General features: G+C 43.7%; 1 protein-coding gene across 4 annotated transcripts in view; it reads left to right on the top strand.

Annotated features, from left to right (window-relative positions):
• Positions 1 to 18,727, top strand: part of LOC113406306 (cytoplasmic FMR1-interacting protein 1) — a 122,715-nt gene that overhangs the window by 98,878 nt on the left and 5,110 nt on the right. For all 4 annotated transcript variants that reach the window (XM_026650427.1, XM_026650423.1, XM_026650435.1 and 1 more), the window contains 4 exons: positions 1,968 to 2,058; positions 8,836 to 8,966; positions 15,914 to 15,986; positions 17,288 to 17,382. In XM_026650427.1, coding sequence (XP_026506212.1) covers positions 1,968 to 2,058; positions 8,836 to 8,966; positions 15,914 to 15,986; positions 17,288 to 17,382 — 390 coding nt within the window. The remainder of the gene's footprint in view (positions 1 to 1,967; positions 2,059 to 8,835; positions 8,967 to 15,913; positions 15,987 to 17,287; positions 17,383 to 18,727) is intronic.

Genomic DNA, 18,727 nt, shown 5'->3' with positions numbered 1-18,727 from the left:
GCCCCACCCCACAGCCCTCACCCCTGAGCCCCTCCCACACACCGAGCCCCTCATCCCCAGCTCCGTTGGGTCACAGGCATCAACAATTTTCTTCAGCTGTGTCCCCAGAAAAAAAGTTTGAAAACCACTGTCCTAATCCGATGGATCAGTTACCCATTTTGCAGCTGGGTGAACTGGAGGTGGCCTTTCTGTGTGAGAGTGGGTGAGACTCAAGCCCATGACTTTCAGGATTGTAGGTGAGTGCCTTAACCACACAGGCACCGCACCTCTGAGTAGGGTGGGATAGGCTTTTGAAAGTGATGACAAGAAGCTTAAACTTGATGGGCTAGCAGATGGAAAGATTTGACGAGGGGAGTGACATGATCTAGTAAGAAAAGGAAGATGATGATAGTGGCTGCATTTTGTTTGGATGGCAGAGGACAAAGTTGGGATGTAATACTTCTACACTCCTATATAGTGCTTTTCATCTATGTATATCTCAAAGCATTTCACAATCTTTAATATATTTATTCTCACAAAACCCCTCTGTGAAGTAGGGAAGCATTGTTATCTCCACTTTGTAGGTGGGGGAACTGAAGCACAGAGAGGCTAAGTGACTGCTGAAGCTCACGGGGGAATTCTGTGGTGGAGCAGGGAAATGTACCCAAGTCTCCCATGTCCTAGGCTGGTGCTGTAACCACTGGACCATCCTTCCTTTTGCTGAGAGCCTGAATGAGGGATTTGGCTACGGGGATGGAAAGGATAGATCTTGGAGATGTTGAGGACGAAGAAGCAGTGGGATTTGGTTATGGCCTTGGAGGTATTGGGCAAGGGAAAGGGAGGGGAAACTCCAGAACAACCACCAAATTGGTGATGGTGTTGACAGCAATGGAGAGTGAGTAAGTGGAGAAGCTTTGGGAGGGAAGATGAGAAAGTTTGGTTTTGGCCAAATTAGAAGATATCCCAGAGGCGATATTAAGAGACAGGCTGGGATATGGGGTTGGATGGGAGGAGAGAGCTGTGTACCGAATGGTATGTGATAATGTAATTAAAGACAGCACCCCAGTACCTATGCACAAGAGGGGCCTGAATTCATGTTGCTGGGGCATCCTTAATTCTGGCATTTCCTAACTCGTAAGTGCTTGATTTGCAACCTTAATAAATAAATGAATGTAACTTTTTATATATGTTTTGGGCCTTTGTTTCCTAGATAAGATTTTTCTGTTGGCCTTGGCTATTGTGCTATTGCCACAGTAACACACACTGAGAGTGGTTAATAATATGTAAATAATGCACATTTGTTTATAACGTGCTCAGATATGAAGTCTTCTGATCATTTGATGATAGAAACCTTAAACCAGCAACATTTTTTTTTTAATGGAAGCCCTTCTAAATCAACAATTAGTAATACAGTGAAGGAAAAAAATATGTTGGGGAAGCGATATGTTTGTCTTTTATACCTATGACCAATTCAGTTTTAACACATTTGTACAGCCTGGACATTTAGACCCCGAACCTGCAACCCTTCACACACATGAGTAATTTAACATACCCGAGAAGTCATATTGAAGTCAGTGGGATTACTTGCATGCATAAAGTTATTTATGTACAGAAGGATGAGGATCACTGGCAGGATCAGGGCTCTGAACTGTCACCCAGTTCAGTTGCTCTTCACAGTTTGGGCTTTTGGGTCAAAAACTTGTGAAATGGTAACACTGTTAGTCCCATGAAGAGTTCATTAGATCTGCTGTACTTCCTCACAGGCTCTTTTTTTTTTTTTTTTTTAAGAAGATGCAACTACAATAATTTCTTTTAAAAAGCTGTTTCTTTAAGAGTACAAAGATTATAGGAAGAACTATAGAACATTCAGAGTTAAGAAACACAAGATTTTAGAGCATATTCAGTTTATATGTAGAATGAACTGCATAAATGTCGTCTTTATTAGTTCACCAACAATAATATGTTAATGCATGTCTGTCTTCCCTTAGTTGCAGGGCACGATTCTTCAGTATGTGAAGACCTTGATGGAAGTGATGCCTAAAATCTGTAGGTTACCTAGACATGAATATGGCTCTCCAGGTTGGTTTACCTTTGATGTTACCACCATTGCATTAATAAGAGGACATTAATTCCTGGCTTCCAGTATATTTTTATAAACAATTCATGTATGTACATCTCATTGTAAATTATTTGCTTTCAAATAGCCATTGGGCAATGAGTGTAGGGGCAGAATAGGAATTGTTTCTAAATTTTCTATTGCTCTCTTTCATACTTACATAGGGTTCCCTGCCTTGCAATTTCAGATAGCAGTTCTGTTTAAATCTCTGTAATCTAGTTCCCAGTTCTCTGGAAAAGTTTCCTGCTTATTTCTTGTCCTTGTCAGATATAAGATACAGTGTATTAGACAATCTTCGAAGGAGTACTCAGTGCAAACTGGGGTATAGTTCTGCAGAATAATTACGTTTCAGGTTTGCTGGGGGCGTCCTAGCCATTTAATGAGTCACAGTAGTTGGAGGAGAAGAAGCTACTCTGGAAGCTGGATGCCACAAAAGAGAATTAATTGCTAATTAGTATTTGTCATACTGTTGATTCCAATTTTGAAATGGCTTTCCTACCCCCAAACACCCCTTTTCCACAACTTATAACAACACAAATGAATCCTTATATTTGCCACCCACCTTTAGAGCATTCTTTTATTTTTCCCGTGTTACTTAGGTTTATTAAACTGGAATGAGGTTGATTTTGCTCCCCATAGCATATTTGACTCTCACTGCAAAGGCTGAACCAAATCAAAGATTTGCTAAGTGTTCCTTCCTGTTTTTCTCTCTGGAGCATAGAAATGGATGAGTCATATCAATTAACCATTATAAAAAATTTGAAGTGTTTAGATGTCCTTTGTGCCTGGATTTAGGAATAAGCAACAGGTGCTACCATACATAGAGCCACGTAGGCCCCTACGTGGGGAGAGCCTGAATAAGGATTAGGAAGCTGAATTTCACCTTGGCGAGATTCCGTCAGAAGATTCTTTTTGGGGATGGGGTCCCTCCTGCCCTGAGGAATGAGCAGCAGGGAAGAAGTTGCCTGGGCTCCTTGGAGAAATCTGCTTAGGACTCCTCAGAGGACTCTTTCTACAGGAAGGATAAAACTCAGGAAGGGTAAAACTCATTTGTGTAGGAGACAGAGATGCCTTCTTTTGGAGCTAAACTTTCTCAGACCTTGGCACTTTCCTTTCCAAGTGCCATTTGCGTTTCTTCAACCTGGTCTTCACTAATAAAAAAACCATAGCATAAAATACTTTTAGAAAAAATAACATGTCATCTTCCCTTTTGGGGGGAGAGAAGGAGAAACCTCACATAGCAGATGCTAGTCATGTTCCTCAGTGCACTACGGGATGGTGCTCGGAAACCACAGGTGAGGGGTGTGGTATAAGAAACTGAATAGAAAACTTGTTTGGAGACTCAGGGCGTTCACATTACTCCCCGTGTGACCCTCTTCCCAATAGCAGCATTGATCCCTCTGGAACCGTACTATATTTTCATGATCTCTGTTGGCTGCTGCCCCAACCCTCCCTGCTGTGAGGGTGGGGGGGGGAGGGGAAAGCTTAGTGTGACATGGGGGAACCAGTGTTATTGTCTGTGGGGAGAAAATGTTGCAGACAGTAGCCATCACTCTCCAGCCTCAGGGGCGGCTCCAGGCACCAGCGCAGCAAGCGCGTTCCTGGGGCGGCAAGCTGCGGGGGGTGGCCTGCCGGTTGCTGTGAGGGCGGCAGGCAGGCGGCTTTTCGGCAGCGTGCCTGCGGGAGGTCCGTCGGTCCCGTGGCTTTGGCAGCAATTCGGTGGCGGGGATGCCGATGGCGCGGCACCGGCGGACCTCCCGCAGGCATGCCACAGAATCCGCATGACCAGCGGGCCGCCCGCAGGCACGCCGCCGAAAGCCGCCTGCCTGCCGTGCTTGGGGAGGCAAAAACATAGAGCCGCCCCTGTCGCTTCTTCCTCCCTCTGGCCTACACAGCCCTAACCCGGCAGACTGAGAGGGGAGGGATGTGTGCTGTACAGTCACTGCTCTGTCCTCTCCCTTCTGTCCCACCCTTCCCCGCACCAGTTTCTTCCATGTTTTGCTCCTCTCGGCTCACGTTAGTGGAGGGAAGCGTATAGGCCATAACTTCTATGCACTGTCCATTCCTCCACCTCCTACAGCTCTCAGCACAAGTACCTTAAACAAATGTGTAACTGTACTAGCAATACGCATGGGTATCACTGAAGATACTCAGCTGCTATTTTAGTTCTCTGGTACAAACTCATTCACACATCACTCTCATTGTCTCAGCTGCCTAGCCACAAAGACCAAAGCTACTGCTCTGATCCAAAGCTTTAATGCATAAGGATCTGGGCTGGCTTAATGTACTGCACATTTATCAATTCAGAATCTATTTCCCAGTTCACATCTACATATGAATAGCCATCATTCTCTATCTAAGTACACTTAGTAAGCCCCTAATTACATTACACAGCTCAGAGTTTTCATTTGGAATGTTTTATTGGACGCCATTAATTATATAGGACTTGAGCAATTCCAATCATGTCTGTCCTTGCGGATTTTTAATGACTCTTTATCCATGCTAAAAGGAACAGAGGATGGAGATACGGGCAGCTGAGTTCAAGAGGCCTCCTTGCCAAAGATTTTGTTTCCATAGAAACGGTCTTTAAGTGGTGTGCAACTTACTCATCCTGTATTTTAGATAAATATTTTTATGACTGCATTAAACTAAAGGATTTTGGAGGTGAGGGGGCGACATTGCAGTAGCTCTCAAGTTCTTAAAGGAACACTGTCCTATATATTTAAGCATATTTTATTTATCCGTTTAAGTCATCTTAGAAATATAATTGTCCCATATTTATCTTTTTCTTTTCTATTACTAATTTCTTGTAGTGTTTGAATATGACTACAGTTGTTTTTGATCATCTAGCCATACTAAAATGTTCTTGGGAATCAGAAAAAACGTGCTTATGTCAGCGCTGCTGCAGTGATAAGGTTAGATTTGTGCTACTGCTGAAAAACCTGCAGAGGGAAAGATTTAAAAAGGGAGCGGGGGAGTGGTAAAGACGGATCCTTCCAAAATATAAACTCAGAGAGGGGATAGACTTTTTAAAAATTATTATTAAATAAATTAAATTACCACCTGAAGATTGCATTGGAGTAAACTTTTTTTTAAAGGTGTATGTCAAATTTTGTGACTAAATTTGAAAATACATATGAAAATAGAGTCAGGGGGGCAAAACCTGGCTTAGGACAAAGTATGACCCAAAAGAATCCCTGAACCACACTGAAACTGTTTTTTCTATCCTTTAAAATATTTGGGACTGTTTCACCCCAGGTGAAATCTCTCCCACAGCAATTTGGGGAGTTGCCTCTTCTGAGTGCACAAAAACTGGAGTTCCAAGACACAGCAGAAGGGCTTTGACAGCAACTGATTCTTTGGGCTTTTTTAACAAACTGGGGGCTATGGGAACAGGAGCTCATCTGTGGGGAGGTGGATGGGGGGAGGAGGCTCACGGGAAGCCTGCTGGGATGAGACTGGAAGGAAGTATGTTGTAGGTTACTCTGAAGACTCTCCTTTGGGGAGGGAATTTGGAGGGAGGCAGGGCTCACAGGAGTGTATTGGGGAGGGGATGTATGTCAGAGGTAGGCAGGAGAAGGCAGGGACTATTGAGGAGGTAGGGAGAACGAAGGGAAGGCCCCTTTGAAAGGTCTGATAGTAGTTTACTTACCAAAATGAAGCTTTACTTTCAAGCGTTTAGTATTCTGAATTTGAGATTTCATTGCAGAAAGGAAAATGAAAGAATTTCACTGAGGTCATTTGAAAGCTGATTGCCTTGGAGATGGCCTTCAAATCTCTATATGTACTGGATGTGGGGGGGGAATATTCTAGTTAATTGTCAGAAAACAAGGCAGAAATTGAAAAAGCATTTTCATCAGATGAAAACAAAATGGCCTTGGCTAGACAATAACTAATCTGCTAAATATGAAAAACAGAATAACATAATTTTTGTTCAGTGAATACAGTAAGCAATGTGTGTAATGCATGCAGGCCCTGATCATTCAAAAACAAATACATGTGTGCAGAGCATAATCCAACTGAAGTCAGTGGGACACAAAGCACATAAAGTTAAGTGTGTGTGTATTTCTTTGCATGGTCAGGGCCAGAGTTTGTATTAAAAGTTCTATGAGAGAATGTAAAATTAAAGGTTATGCCGTAGCACACTGCTTGTTAGGAGGCATTTTTATAATGAACAGTAGCAGAGATTTCATTTAATAATAAAAACCCAACAGGCACTGTGCAGAAAATCATAGAGCCCAGCTCAGTTCTTTGAAAGAACAAATGTCATTAGTCTATACTTTAAACATACTATAGGTAGCAAATTTTGTGTTCTTTTAGACCTTTGGGACATGGTTGACAAGAGCTTTTAGCCATGAAGCAGGATAGTTTTATAGAAAAGGAAAGGTAACCTTAAATGGAGAAATCCAACCCATTTTAAATTGCCTATGTCGACTTAATCTGTGTGCTAATTAATTTAGAAAGCCAGACCACATCACTGAAATGTGACATCTGCCATGTGAGCTCTTTTGAGATAGGATTTAGGAAGCAGAGATGGGGCCTAATCCTTTGTTAATCCTCTGCATTTACGAAATACATTTTATATCAAACAACCTTTGTTTCTGATGAGAGTGATGTAAGACAGCTGCAGAGGTTATATGTATGAATAACATTAAATACTTCCTAGTTACACCTATCCTCCCCAGCCTTGTACAAATGAAGGGATTTAATTAAAATTACTGTTAGCCTGGAAAAAAACCTAAATGTATTTATCTTGGGGATATTGTATATATTCAGATGATTCAATAACTTACAAATTCGCCTATTGCATTTATGTTCACAAATTAGTGGGAAGAAGGAATGCTGCAGACAAAGAAATAAGACTATCGCTGCCAGGACTCTTTGGTGATTTTAGTTCTTTTTAAAGGCTCCTAGAAAGGTTTCCTCCTTTTTTGTTGTATATTAATTGCTTAATCTTTTCCAAAAGTGACATATGTACTTCTTATGATGTGGTCAGATATAGATAAAGGTTGGTGTCACTGAAGCAGTAGCCGAAGCACTAGCCAAAACTTGAAGATATTTTCTGCTCTGATCTCAAGCAGATACTGCTGTTTGTACAGTTGTTGTTTAGGGTTCCATAGCATCTGACTTATAAAGTTAGACCTGTAGGGGGAATTTGTTCACCCTCTGGGTAAGGTGGTGATTGCATATGGGGAATACTGGTAGTGTCATTTAATAACCACCCTCATCCCATGCTCATTCTGGCATTTATAACTTATTTTATAAAGAGCTTTAATCTAAAATTGTAGTAGCATAAATATTACAATTAATTTTACAAAGCCTCACTCTAATTTGAATCAATCAAGGATTTGAATTCCTCCACCTTGCCAGACGCAGGGTGAGTCTGATTCAGGGCTGGGGAGGGCTGCCTCAGGTGTGTGTGTGTGTGGTACTTCTCTGCGAAGTCCCATGGCAGGGACTGTGATGAGAGAGCAGAGTGGCAGTGTGTGACAGGGGAGTTGGAGGTAGTCCTTTTCCCTCAGCCGTTCTGCTGACAGTTTCACTGTCTCAGGTCGCAGGAATTTATAAAAAGAAAAATCTGGGACAAAACCCTTTTTGTAAAACCAACTGGGCCAGGCCCTGAAAAGCAGGACATTCCTGGTGCTTGGGGACATGTGGTCACTCTAAATTGTAGATCCAGAGCATGGATTAAAACAAGCTCACTGTTTGGCAAAACAACATAATAAGCTTTCAGGGATTTATTATTAGGTATCATGTAAAACTGAACACTAGAAATATTTTCAACAAAACCTTTTTAGTGTCTCATTTGCTTCTTGTAGGTTGTTTATTGGAATAAACCAAAATAGGTAATATGCAGCTCTTAAGCCATAATTTCAAGTGCAGGTGAAAGATAGCAGCATGTGAAATGGGACCCACCTAAACGTTTGTTTATAAAGGAAGGCCTTGTTATAACACATACTCCTTTCACAGCGTATCCTTTATGGAGACTGGGGCTATGCAAAGGAAGCAGATTTTTTTTTTTTTCAGAGTGGCTGCAAGGAGCTCTATTACTTGGTGTGGATATATAATACCCAGTATTTTATTTTATTTTGTTATACAAAATATAAACCTTATCAAAAGACTATCAAAGTAACTTGATAATGGTGTGTAAGTACCTTGGTAGGGAGAAAATACCAAGTACTAAAGGGCTCTTTAACCTAGTGGGAAAAGGCATCACAAGAACCAATAGCTGGAAGTTAAAATCAGACAGATTCAAATTAGATATAAGGTGCATTGCACTGGGAGCTCATCTTCAGTTGCCACTATGATCCCAAATCCTTTTCAGGGTCTCTGCCTTCCCGGATACAGTTCCATGTGTTATCCCACCCCCTGCCCCCGCCTTCTGTAGACATGGCTTGCATTCCTTGCATGAAAGATGCTACTAGAAAAAAAGTTGTACAAAGCTCTACAATTATATTCATCCTCAGTGAGCCAGTGCGGGACTTGATATCTACATCAACTTTTCCTTCTTGTTCCACTCCCCGTCTCACCCCACTATCTGCTGTTTTGGTAAAGGGGAAACTATTTCTGTTCCGTATGATTTTATCCACTTAACTAGATTTTTTTATCAGCTGATTTCAGTAAGTTAATAGATGTGTATATGATAACTATTGAAATAATTAGCCTTGACTCCTCAAAGGTTTTCACCTTTTTTTCTTTTCTTTTAAATAAATATATATATATGCATACACACACATCAGGTATCCTGGAATTTTTCCACCATCAGCTGAAGGACATTGTCGAATATGCAGAACTGAAGACTGTGTGTTTCCAGAATTTGCGGGAAGTGGGAAATGCTGTGCTCTTCTGTCTACTCATCGAGCAGAGTCTGGTAGGTGCTTAGGAAGTTACTTTAACACCGTGTGTATCCAAAAACATTCTTCAAAAATCGCTGTCATTGATGCCTTAAGCTAAAACTACAGACATGACTTCGGAAAGTTTTCTTCAATTGTAAAACAATCTCCCTTAAGAAAAAATATCTTTTGGGTGCAGAAACATTGGTGAGTTCTCTCTTACAGCCTTGCAAAGCTCAGACTTGGTACCAATGTATGGACGTGGTTGAATGCTAAGGAGAACCTTGCCAGCTCCACTTCTTTCTCAGCTCCCCTCGCAGTCCAGTTTATGGGTGGTTGGGGTGGGTCTGTGCATCCTGAAAGCTGGTGTGGGTCGGTGCACCTTATCTTCACAAGGAAAGGTAAATTGCCACAGTGGTAGCAGATGGACACAGAGAAGGTAGGGAAAATCAGTCCTAGAATAAAAGTGTGAAATAATCAGAAGAGAGCTTTGGCTCACAGACAAGGAGTACCCTCTCTTGGTCTACACAATATAAGCCCCTCTACTTAAAATTAAAATAGAATCATGACTGTATGGTTTATATTATCTTCTGCTAGCACTAACCACACAAGCTACTGAAATTGTCTGTAAAAACCCAAGAGCCTAAAAGAACACACTTGGTAAAACTCTTTGCTGCATGTTTTGTTGTTAGAGCTAGTGCAACATTTTTGCCATGAAACATGGCATAGTCTGCCTAAGAGAGTATGTAGTCCCTTGGGACATTTACCACTTGACTGGGAAAAAAATGTAGAAAACCTACTGTGGTGCACAGTCCTGCATTAGCAGTGGGAGTGGACTAGGCCTCAAAGATTTTTCCCATCTCTAACATCTGTAATTCTAGTGGACATTTTGAAATAAACTCATTTAGGGAAAGTAGAAAATTAAATCCTTGTTTCTCCATATACTGTCAGTCATAGCTCAGGTGTTAATGCCATTGCTCTTCCTATGTAGGTTATTGAATATCAGTGAGATGGCACTGCACCAACCATGAATTTATGCATGCCCTCTTGCAACTCCATTTGATGGAAGAGTGCGTCTGAAAATATTTTACCAGTGAAAACAGATGCAACTTCCAAATCCCATATGTACTAAATTGGCTGTCTGTGGTTGCAATATTTTCAACACACTGTTCTCTATACCATGTAGTAATCTTCTTATCCTGTGCTCCAGCTTTTGCTTAGTGTTTTTTGGAGGAAGGTGGTAGTTAGTTCTCTCTCTGTGTGGGTACTTCTGGTCTCCTATTGTCATAAAATCTGAGTGCCTCTCAGGTATCTAAAAAGAGGAATAACAATGTGTTGGGTTTGTATTCCGTGATTCATGTATAGAAACTAATGTAGCACATAAGGTGGTCTTCAGGTTGTTGATGCCCTGAAATGGATACATCCTACTTATTTCTGTTTTAAAATTCTTGAGTTTTTGTTAAATTCCTATAGCCCTGTGTGGACAGGACAGATTGGTAGGGGAAAGGGGGATCACATATGGAATATTCCATTTGTTTTTTAAACTCAGAGTTTGTGTAACAAATGACTAGATGACAAAGAAAATGAGAGAGCTGTTTTTTTCTCTTTAGAAACACAAACGTTAGCATATCAAGAATTTATGTGGCTCTATATTTAACTCAAGAACAGAGTGAACTGGCACAACAGACTTCATCAGTGAGCTCCTAGATGTTCTTAAGTACGCAATGTAACACAACATCACTATTAAGTAGTAGCTGAGGGCCAGGCAGTATATCTGCCAAGGCTGCAATGGCAACTCAAACATTTTTTTATTTTTATATTTTAAATTGCCAGAGGATGTTGTGAAGGCCAAAACTATATAACAGGATTCAACAAAGAACTAGATAAGTTCAAGGAGGATAGGTCCATCAATGGCTATTACTAGGATGGGCACGGATGCAACCCCATGCTCTGAGTGTCCCTAGCCTCTGTTTGCCAGAAGCTGGCAATGGGCGACAGGGAATGGATCACTTGTTGATTGCCTGTTATGTTCATTCCCTCTAAACCACCTGGCATTGGCCAGACTCGGAAGACCGGATACTGGGCTGGATGGACCAGTGGTTTGACCCAGTATGGCCTTCTTATGTTCTTAGATAATGTACAATGGGATGTACGGTGTGGGGGCGAAGGCGATCAGGGCCAAAGACTTGCTGTGTGACCAAGTCGCTCTCTATCTTTTTGCTTCAGTTTTCCCTGTCTGTAAAATAAGGATACACAGGGATGTTGTGAGGTTAAATTATGTGCTGCTTTGTGACCCTCAGGTGGATACAAGGCAGTATAAAGGGGGAAAATGTTATAGGTGGCACAGGTGGCGACGCCTATAGTTAAATTTGTCTGACATTTTCCATTATAAGACCTTGTTCTTCTTTGAATGCTTGCTCATGTCCATGCCACGTTAGGTGCGCGCATGCTGCATGCACAGTCGCCACAGATTTTCCCCTCAATGGTATCCGTCAGGCCGGCTCTAGCGCCCTCTGGTGCCACACGCTCGTGCGCCAGTAATAAGGGGCCTGGCCGGCCCTGTGCCCTCTCAGTTTCTTCTTACCACCTGTGATGATCACTGGAACAACTTCTCTTGCCTTGGCAAGGCATTCGTCGGTGGTTCTGTTATTCCGTCCTTTCACAAGTTTAGTTACCTTCAGTTTATCTCTATTAGTAGGAGTGTTATATACTTGGATCCCCACGTGTTTAGAAGGACATCCTCTGCCCTTGGGGCCGGGCATGCCCCGGTATCTGGGCTTCAAACCCTGCGCCTCCTGTGGCACACCCATGACAGTGGACAACCCGCACTTCAGGTGTCTGAAGTGTCTCGGGGAGACTCACGTATGAGAGACCTGCTGCCAGTTCAAGCCTCATACGAAAAAGGACAGGGAGGCTAAGCTAAGGTCCATCCTGATGGAAGCTGCACTCAGACCAGAGTCGGAGCCAAGCCAATCGGACTCTGCACTGAGTACCTCAGCATTAGTATGAAGTGCTCTTCCAGCGGCCACTCCTCTATGCCCACAAGCAGCACTGTTGACTCCACTCTGCTCACAAATGCCATTGAGTCCAGTGAAGCACCATCCTCCGACACCGGGTGAACATTGTGGCGCCAGCGGGATTGTGGTGCCATCCGCCCCAGAGACATTTGCAGTAGTCAGGGACCTGATGGCTCTCCTGGTTCCGCTGACACTGGCGGGGCAAGTTCTGGCACCGGCGAGGTCATCAAGCAGAAGGAAGCATGTTGCCCCGAGCTCCTATCCAGCACTGGTACCGACCAGAGGGAAACCGACCTGCTGACGTTAGCAAATACTTCCCTGCTCCAGCACCGTTCCCCGGACCCTCGGCACTGGCTCACGGAAGCGAGGGGTACCATCCCTCCATGGTCCCCTCAAGCCAACTTGTCCTCAGAGGTGGAGTCCTGCACCCAACCAAGGTGCCAATACCAGTACATGACCTACGGTCCATCGGATCCCAGTGTGGGTGCTCCTCCAGGTGCCTGGCCCAGTGGGCAGTGGCCTTTTTCTGGAATCTGTTGGATTTTCCCCGGTATCAGGACTGCCTTCCAGTCGTTTGTACTCGGTGGTGTCTGAGAGAAGGGCCCCTCTGCCCCACCATCTGGCACCCGACCCGGGCTCCAGTACCAAGCCTCGTACCAATACTCAAGACTTGGGGCTGCATGATGTGGTCTGTGCAGAAGAAGAGGAAGAAGGCCCGCTGCCAGTGCAGGCCTCCTCCTCCCCAGACAAAGCTGTGTTGGGGCCAAGCGGCTCGGCATTGCAGGATGATTTTAGAGCTTACCAGGAGCTATTGGAAAGGGTGGCTTCTAAGCTAGGGCTGGAAGTGGAGGTGTTTAAAGAGTCCTCACACAGCCTGATCAACATCTTGGCCGCAGCGGCCCCGTCAAAGGTGGCCCTACCCCTCGAGGCCATTATGGGTCCAGTCAGGTCTCTGTGCCAGACCCCATCCTCTCTGCTCCCCCACTTAAAAAGAGTAAAGAAAAGTACTATGTTCCCGTCAAGTAGTATGAATACTTATATTCTCACCCCCTTCCTGGGTCCCTTGTGGTTGCAGCGGCCAATGAAAGAGAAAGGAAAGGGCTGCAAGGTGTGACACCTTCCCCCCTCTCCCCCCCAAAAAAACAAACCAACTGAAGGACTCAAAGAAGCTGGACCTGTTTGGTAAAAAGATTTATGCTACTGGTGGGTTACAGCTCCACATCTCCAACCAGAAAGGCCTTACTTGGGCGGTACAACTATAACATCTGGGACTTCATGTCAAAATTCAAGGACTCGCTGCCGCAGGAGTCCAAACAGGAATTCTCCGCTCTGGTGGAGAAAGGGAAGATGCAGCTGACATGGCTGCTAGAACAAAGGCATCAGTAGTGGTCATGCAGGTTCAGCAGTCCATTCAGAACCTTCCGTTTGAGGGAAATTGCAGACGGATGCAAATTTCCATGGACTGAAAGATTCTAGAGCCACCGTCAGGTCCCTGGGCTTCTATGCCCCAGCATCTTAGGTAAAGCACTTAAGACCTCTGCACCTGGTCTGCTTCTTGGCTCTGCTGCCTCGCCGAGACCTGTTTAAGAAATGGGCAGAGGTTATGAGCACATGCAACTGCCATCTTCCACCTCAGCCTCATTATCGGGCTCACGCAAATATCCAGGAGTCCCCAAGCAGAATTTTTTTGAATGGGCACTTGAGGGTGTTATATCAGTTCCCATACCAGATCCTGCCCTTCCCCCCACCCCCCTTGTTTTCAGACGACTCTCCTATTTCAGCCTGGCGTGGTCCCTCATCAAATCAGACCACTGGGTGCTGAGAACAGTGGAAAAAGATTGCAGGTCCCCTCCGCAATCTTCCTCGACGGGCCCTACACAGTCGGCTCCCAGGCACCCCGAGTCATCAAAGCACTCATTTTGACGAGACACTCAAGGTCAATATCGCAATCCCCCCTGCACTAGATCCAGCTACCCCCATTTTCCAACCACCTTTCTTATTTCCTGGATACCTGGACCCAGATCACCTAAGACTGCTGGGTTTTCAGCACAATAGAACTGGGTTACACGATCCAGTTCCTGACCACCCCATCTTTCCATCCCCCCTCCCCGTCCCTCTTCAGTGACCCTTCTCATGAGCTCCTGTTGGCGTAAGAAGTCCAATCCCTCCTTAGGTGGGAGCTGTGAAGGAGGTTCCCTTTCACTTGAGAGGAAAGGGGTTCTGTTCCCGCTAATTCCAAAAGCCAAAGCGTGTCTTAAGACTCTTTTTAGACTCATTTGGCCTTGACTACTGCAACATTCAGATAGTCCATTTAACATGCTACTGCTAAGATCTTCCTGGCTCTTTGTTCTGACCACAGCACCTGTCTCTTGAATCTCTCCTCTGGCTCCTTTTTCTCCTCTCCAACTCACATAAACTTCTTGTCTACCTTTGCAACGTAGCCTCATCCTACCGAGCTGATTGACCACCCCCCTCCATTTCTCTGGCAGCATTCCCAGCCTTTACCACCCACCAGTCAACCTTCCCCATAAGCACCTTCATGCTACCCACATTGCCCTTTATGCATGGAGGAACAGCTCCCTGACGCTATCCATACAGCCCTCCTTAGGCTAACCTTTGCCATGATGACTATGTTATTGTCTGCCCATCAGCAGGCAAGGATGTTATGACTGTCCCTCTCCTCCTTCTTTTTCCTGCTCCATTACTCTAATTTCCCCACTATTGCCATTCTTCTCCACCCATTAAAAACACAAAAACCTGTCACTAACAAAGCTGTGCCAGTTCTTCATCGAATGTATTTGCTTATAGGTTTTTGTGAGGGAAGGAGGGCAAGGAGAGATCCAAGGCACCCCTGGTTTGTGCAATGTACTTGACCTACAGAAGCAACAACTGTGTGTGTGACACCCTCTAGTGTCCCGGAGCCCTACCCTTCATCTGCTTGTGTCTTTCTCAGATTGTAAGACCTCTGATCGGGATTGCCTCCTATCTATGTGTGTACAGGGCCCAGTAGTACCATGGGGCTCCAGTCCCAATTAGGCCTTTGGGTGCTACCACAATGTAAATGTACTACTACTACTACTACTACTACTAGCATCTAATTAGATGGACTGTTAGAGAATTTCACTCATTGTGGGTAAATTATTTAATTTCCTTGGAAAAGGGCCAGATCCTTGTGTTTGACTGAAATAAGTCATGGAACATGAAGTCGTCTCTCCTCTCTGGGGGTTGTTAAAACCATTAATGTCAATGAAATATAAAAATGAAAACATACTGTTTCTCAAATTTTGTTCTGAAGAGGCCTCAGATGAGTCTAGCTCTTATCTCAGCTTCTGCTCTTGGCTGTTTTATACACTGAGAACATACAGGGATTTCCAGAAGCAAACGCATCCAACTTCATGGATATTTTTTAATATTTGTGAAACAATTTTATTTTTTTTATTCCTTATATTTTAAAGATTTGAAATGTTCCATGCTGGGACCCCCCTCTCCCTTGCCATTAGTCTCCTGCATCTGAGACTTTCTTTCTGGGAGACATGTTTCTGGGTGATCATGGGTTATGGGAACAGTGTTGGTAAAAATAAAAGCATGACTCGCTGCTTTGTTCACATTTGTGTGTGTCTACACAGGATCTGTCTGCCACTTTAACACAGAACTTCCTCATTCTGCATTCGTCTTTTCAATAAATAGCCTCTGTCCTTTAAGAACTGCCAACTCTGGGTGGGAGTAGAGTTGCTGTAACTCTTTGCGAATCCAGGGTAACCCGCAGAAGCCAAATTGCTGCTAAGTACTTCTGTGAAAAGGGAGCCAAAAGCACCATGTGTTTGTTCTAACTGTAGGTACTTGGTGCCCTCTGGTGTCAGCCACTATTTGTTAGAGAATGTCCGCATGGTTTTAGAAGCAGATTTTGGTGCCCTTGACATGCTGCTGTTTTTTGACTCCTAAATGCTTCTTGTTCCTTTTTGTTCTAGTCGCTAGAGGAAGTGTGTGACCTGTTGCATGCTGCACCGTTCCAGAATATATTGCCAAGGGTTCATGTCAAAGGTATGGGCTGGACGAGCATTTGTTCTCCAGCAGTATTACCCCCGATGTTGCTTCCTTGTTGGTGAATTCATCATTCTGAAACTTTCTAACACAAGCGCTATTCATTTGCAACGACAGCAAATTCCTGAGTATCTGCAAGCCTGAAAATTGTACAGTACACAGAATAGCAAGAGGCCTATGCCTATTAACCAGGGCTCCCTGGGGTGGGGTGATCAAGAACGCTCTGTGCAGCACACTGGTGATATGCCCACCGCTGCCTCATCCCCACTTGGTGATGAGGTTGGAGAATGCTGGACTTGCTATGAGGTCCCATCTTCATATCAGCCTTGGCTTGTAGGTGTGCAAAATAAACTTGGGGATGGGGAGGTTTAGGGCTGGATCCTGCAAGGTGCTGAGTACTGTCTCTCTGATCCAGCAAAGCACAACCACATGCATGGTTGCCACAGACTTTTCACGTGCTTAAATGCTTTGCTGAAGTACCTTGCAGGATTTGTTCCTTCCAGTCTGTCTTCTCTTTTCCCCTTCCTGACTGCTGGAAGGTGAGCTTCTTCTGTTCCCCCATTTTATCCTTCTACCATTTGGGGGGGGGGGGCTTACTCTTTTCCTACTTCTGCCCCACTACCAGCAGCAGCAGATCTATCTGTGCCTCTGCTCATAGGATTGACATAAATAACAAAGTGAAAGAGCCTTATCAGATTTATTGCAGTTACTCAGATCCCTGTAGACAGCCATCAGACTAACCAGATCATTGCAAATTTTATTCACCCACTCACCAGAGAACATTTCCTACTCACCAGTGGTGAGTGTTTGGGGGTTTTGGGGTTGTTTTTTTTAACCTTTCCCTACATAAAACACTTTCACTATAACTCCATCCTCTGGAGGCAAGTATTTTGCATGTGATAAGGATAATATTAATTGGCTTAGTATGCATGGGAGTCAAAGTATGTTAGAGACAGCATAAGAGCCTTATTTTGAGGGCAGAAACTAGTTAATAACAAAATGAGTTTCACTGTTAGTTTTTGCCTGTATAGTTAGTTTCTTTATACTTTAATGTATAATGTAACATTGTTAAAGGAATAAACCTGTCAATGGATACTGTGCATCAAATAAACTGCATACTGAAGAAAAAGCAAGCCATTTTGAATGAAATTACCTGCCAAAGGAATAATTTACACACACAACTCCTACTGTGACAAAAATAAACTGTAATAAAAACATGAATTTCTGTACCGCAATTTTCATTGTTTATAAAGTGAAGTCACCTAACTTTAAAGGATAATGTGGGGTTTTTTTTCTTTCAGAGGGTGAAAGACTTGATGCTAAAATGAAAAGACTAGAATCAAAATATGCTCCACTCCATCTTGTTCCTCTGATTGAAAGATTAGGAACACCCCAGGTAATGTCTTACATTTTGTGCCCCAGACATTTTATGCAGAAATATAAGTGCACAAGCAACCGGAGACCCTGACAATATCAGTAGCCATGTCAGAATTACAAATGTCACACAAAAATTGTTCACACAACAGGGCCTCTAGTAAATCCATGGATTCAGTAAAGTTGGTCAGCAGCTTGTGTGCACAGGTGGCTTATTGTCTGAATGTTTGGGACAGTGCAGAAGTGACATTTTAGGTTTCAGGAGAGGATTAAAGTGTTAATTTCCATGTACACTATTGTGATATAATGTGTAAAGCAAAGGATTTGCACCCAAGGGGCTCCCAGTTCAAATTCCACCAAAAGCAACTGATTTGCTCAGTGACCTTTTAAAAAAGTCATTTATTCTCTTGTGATTCAGTGAACAAATTGGATAAAATCAGAACCTTTTTGGAAACCAACTGTTCTATTTGATCTGAGCTTTCCTGGAAAATGAATTACCAACAGAGAACATTCTTCCTCCTCCATGCCTTGACAGTGAGCTACTCTTGCTGTCCAGAGGCCGTTCTCCTCTGTGTCCTTGTAAAGTGTGTTTCATTCCCCATTTGCTTCAACAGCTGACAAACTCTCCTTGAGAGATAGGGATTTGGGGGGCCAAAAGGGAATGTTGTCAAGTATAGAGTTCAGACTACTTTTAGCACCATGGGTAGAGTTAGGTGAGCTGTGCTGAGCAAGCAACCCAGTCCCTACTGCAGAGATCTTACAATGGGAGGGCACAAGCTGGTACAATAGAGCAAGTATTGATTATAAATCTCAGTTTACTACAGGTGTACAGATCACTTCATGCTCACTTTGAAGCACATCAGCCTCTGATAGCAGCAGGCCAGGGAGTCAGTAATAAGTGAGGGAGGGACAGCAGACAACTGAACACACCAATTTTTATCTTCTGACTCATTTCAGTAAAAACAACCTTGCAAACCGTGGCGCAGTACAGCAGTGGCTGACCTTTCCACTCAGAAAGCCTTTAAAAGCTTCTCTTCCGTTGAGTGGGTGAAAAAATTAACCCAGATATTTCATGGTTGGTGTTTTCTGGCTTCCATCTTCCACTTGACCCTTGACCCCAGGAGAATTCATGAACGTAGTAAAACCTTAAAAGCACTGGTTCAAAAAGAAAAGTCAACACTAGTGACCCAGCTAGTAATACTACTTTTGTTTAAACAACCCATTCTGAATTCACTCGAATGCATCTGCTCCAAGGCGAAGTGCAGAACTGGAATTGGGGCACGCAGGTAAACGGTCTTACAGTACTCTTGGGGTATGTCCACACAGCAAATTAAAACCCACCGCTGGCCCGTGCCAGTCGACTCGGG

Source organism: Terrapene carolina, unplaced genomic scaffold (assembly GCF_002925995.2).
Source record: "Terrapene carolina triunguis isolate 2854851 unplaced genomic scaffold, T_m_triunguis-2.0 Scaffold25, whole genome shotgun sequence".
NCBI lineage: Eukaryota > Metazoa > Chordata > Testudines > Emydidae > Terrapene > Terrapene triunguis.
This window is presented reverse-complemented; position numbering and strand designations above follow the sequence as displayed.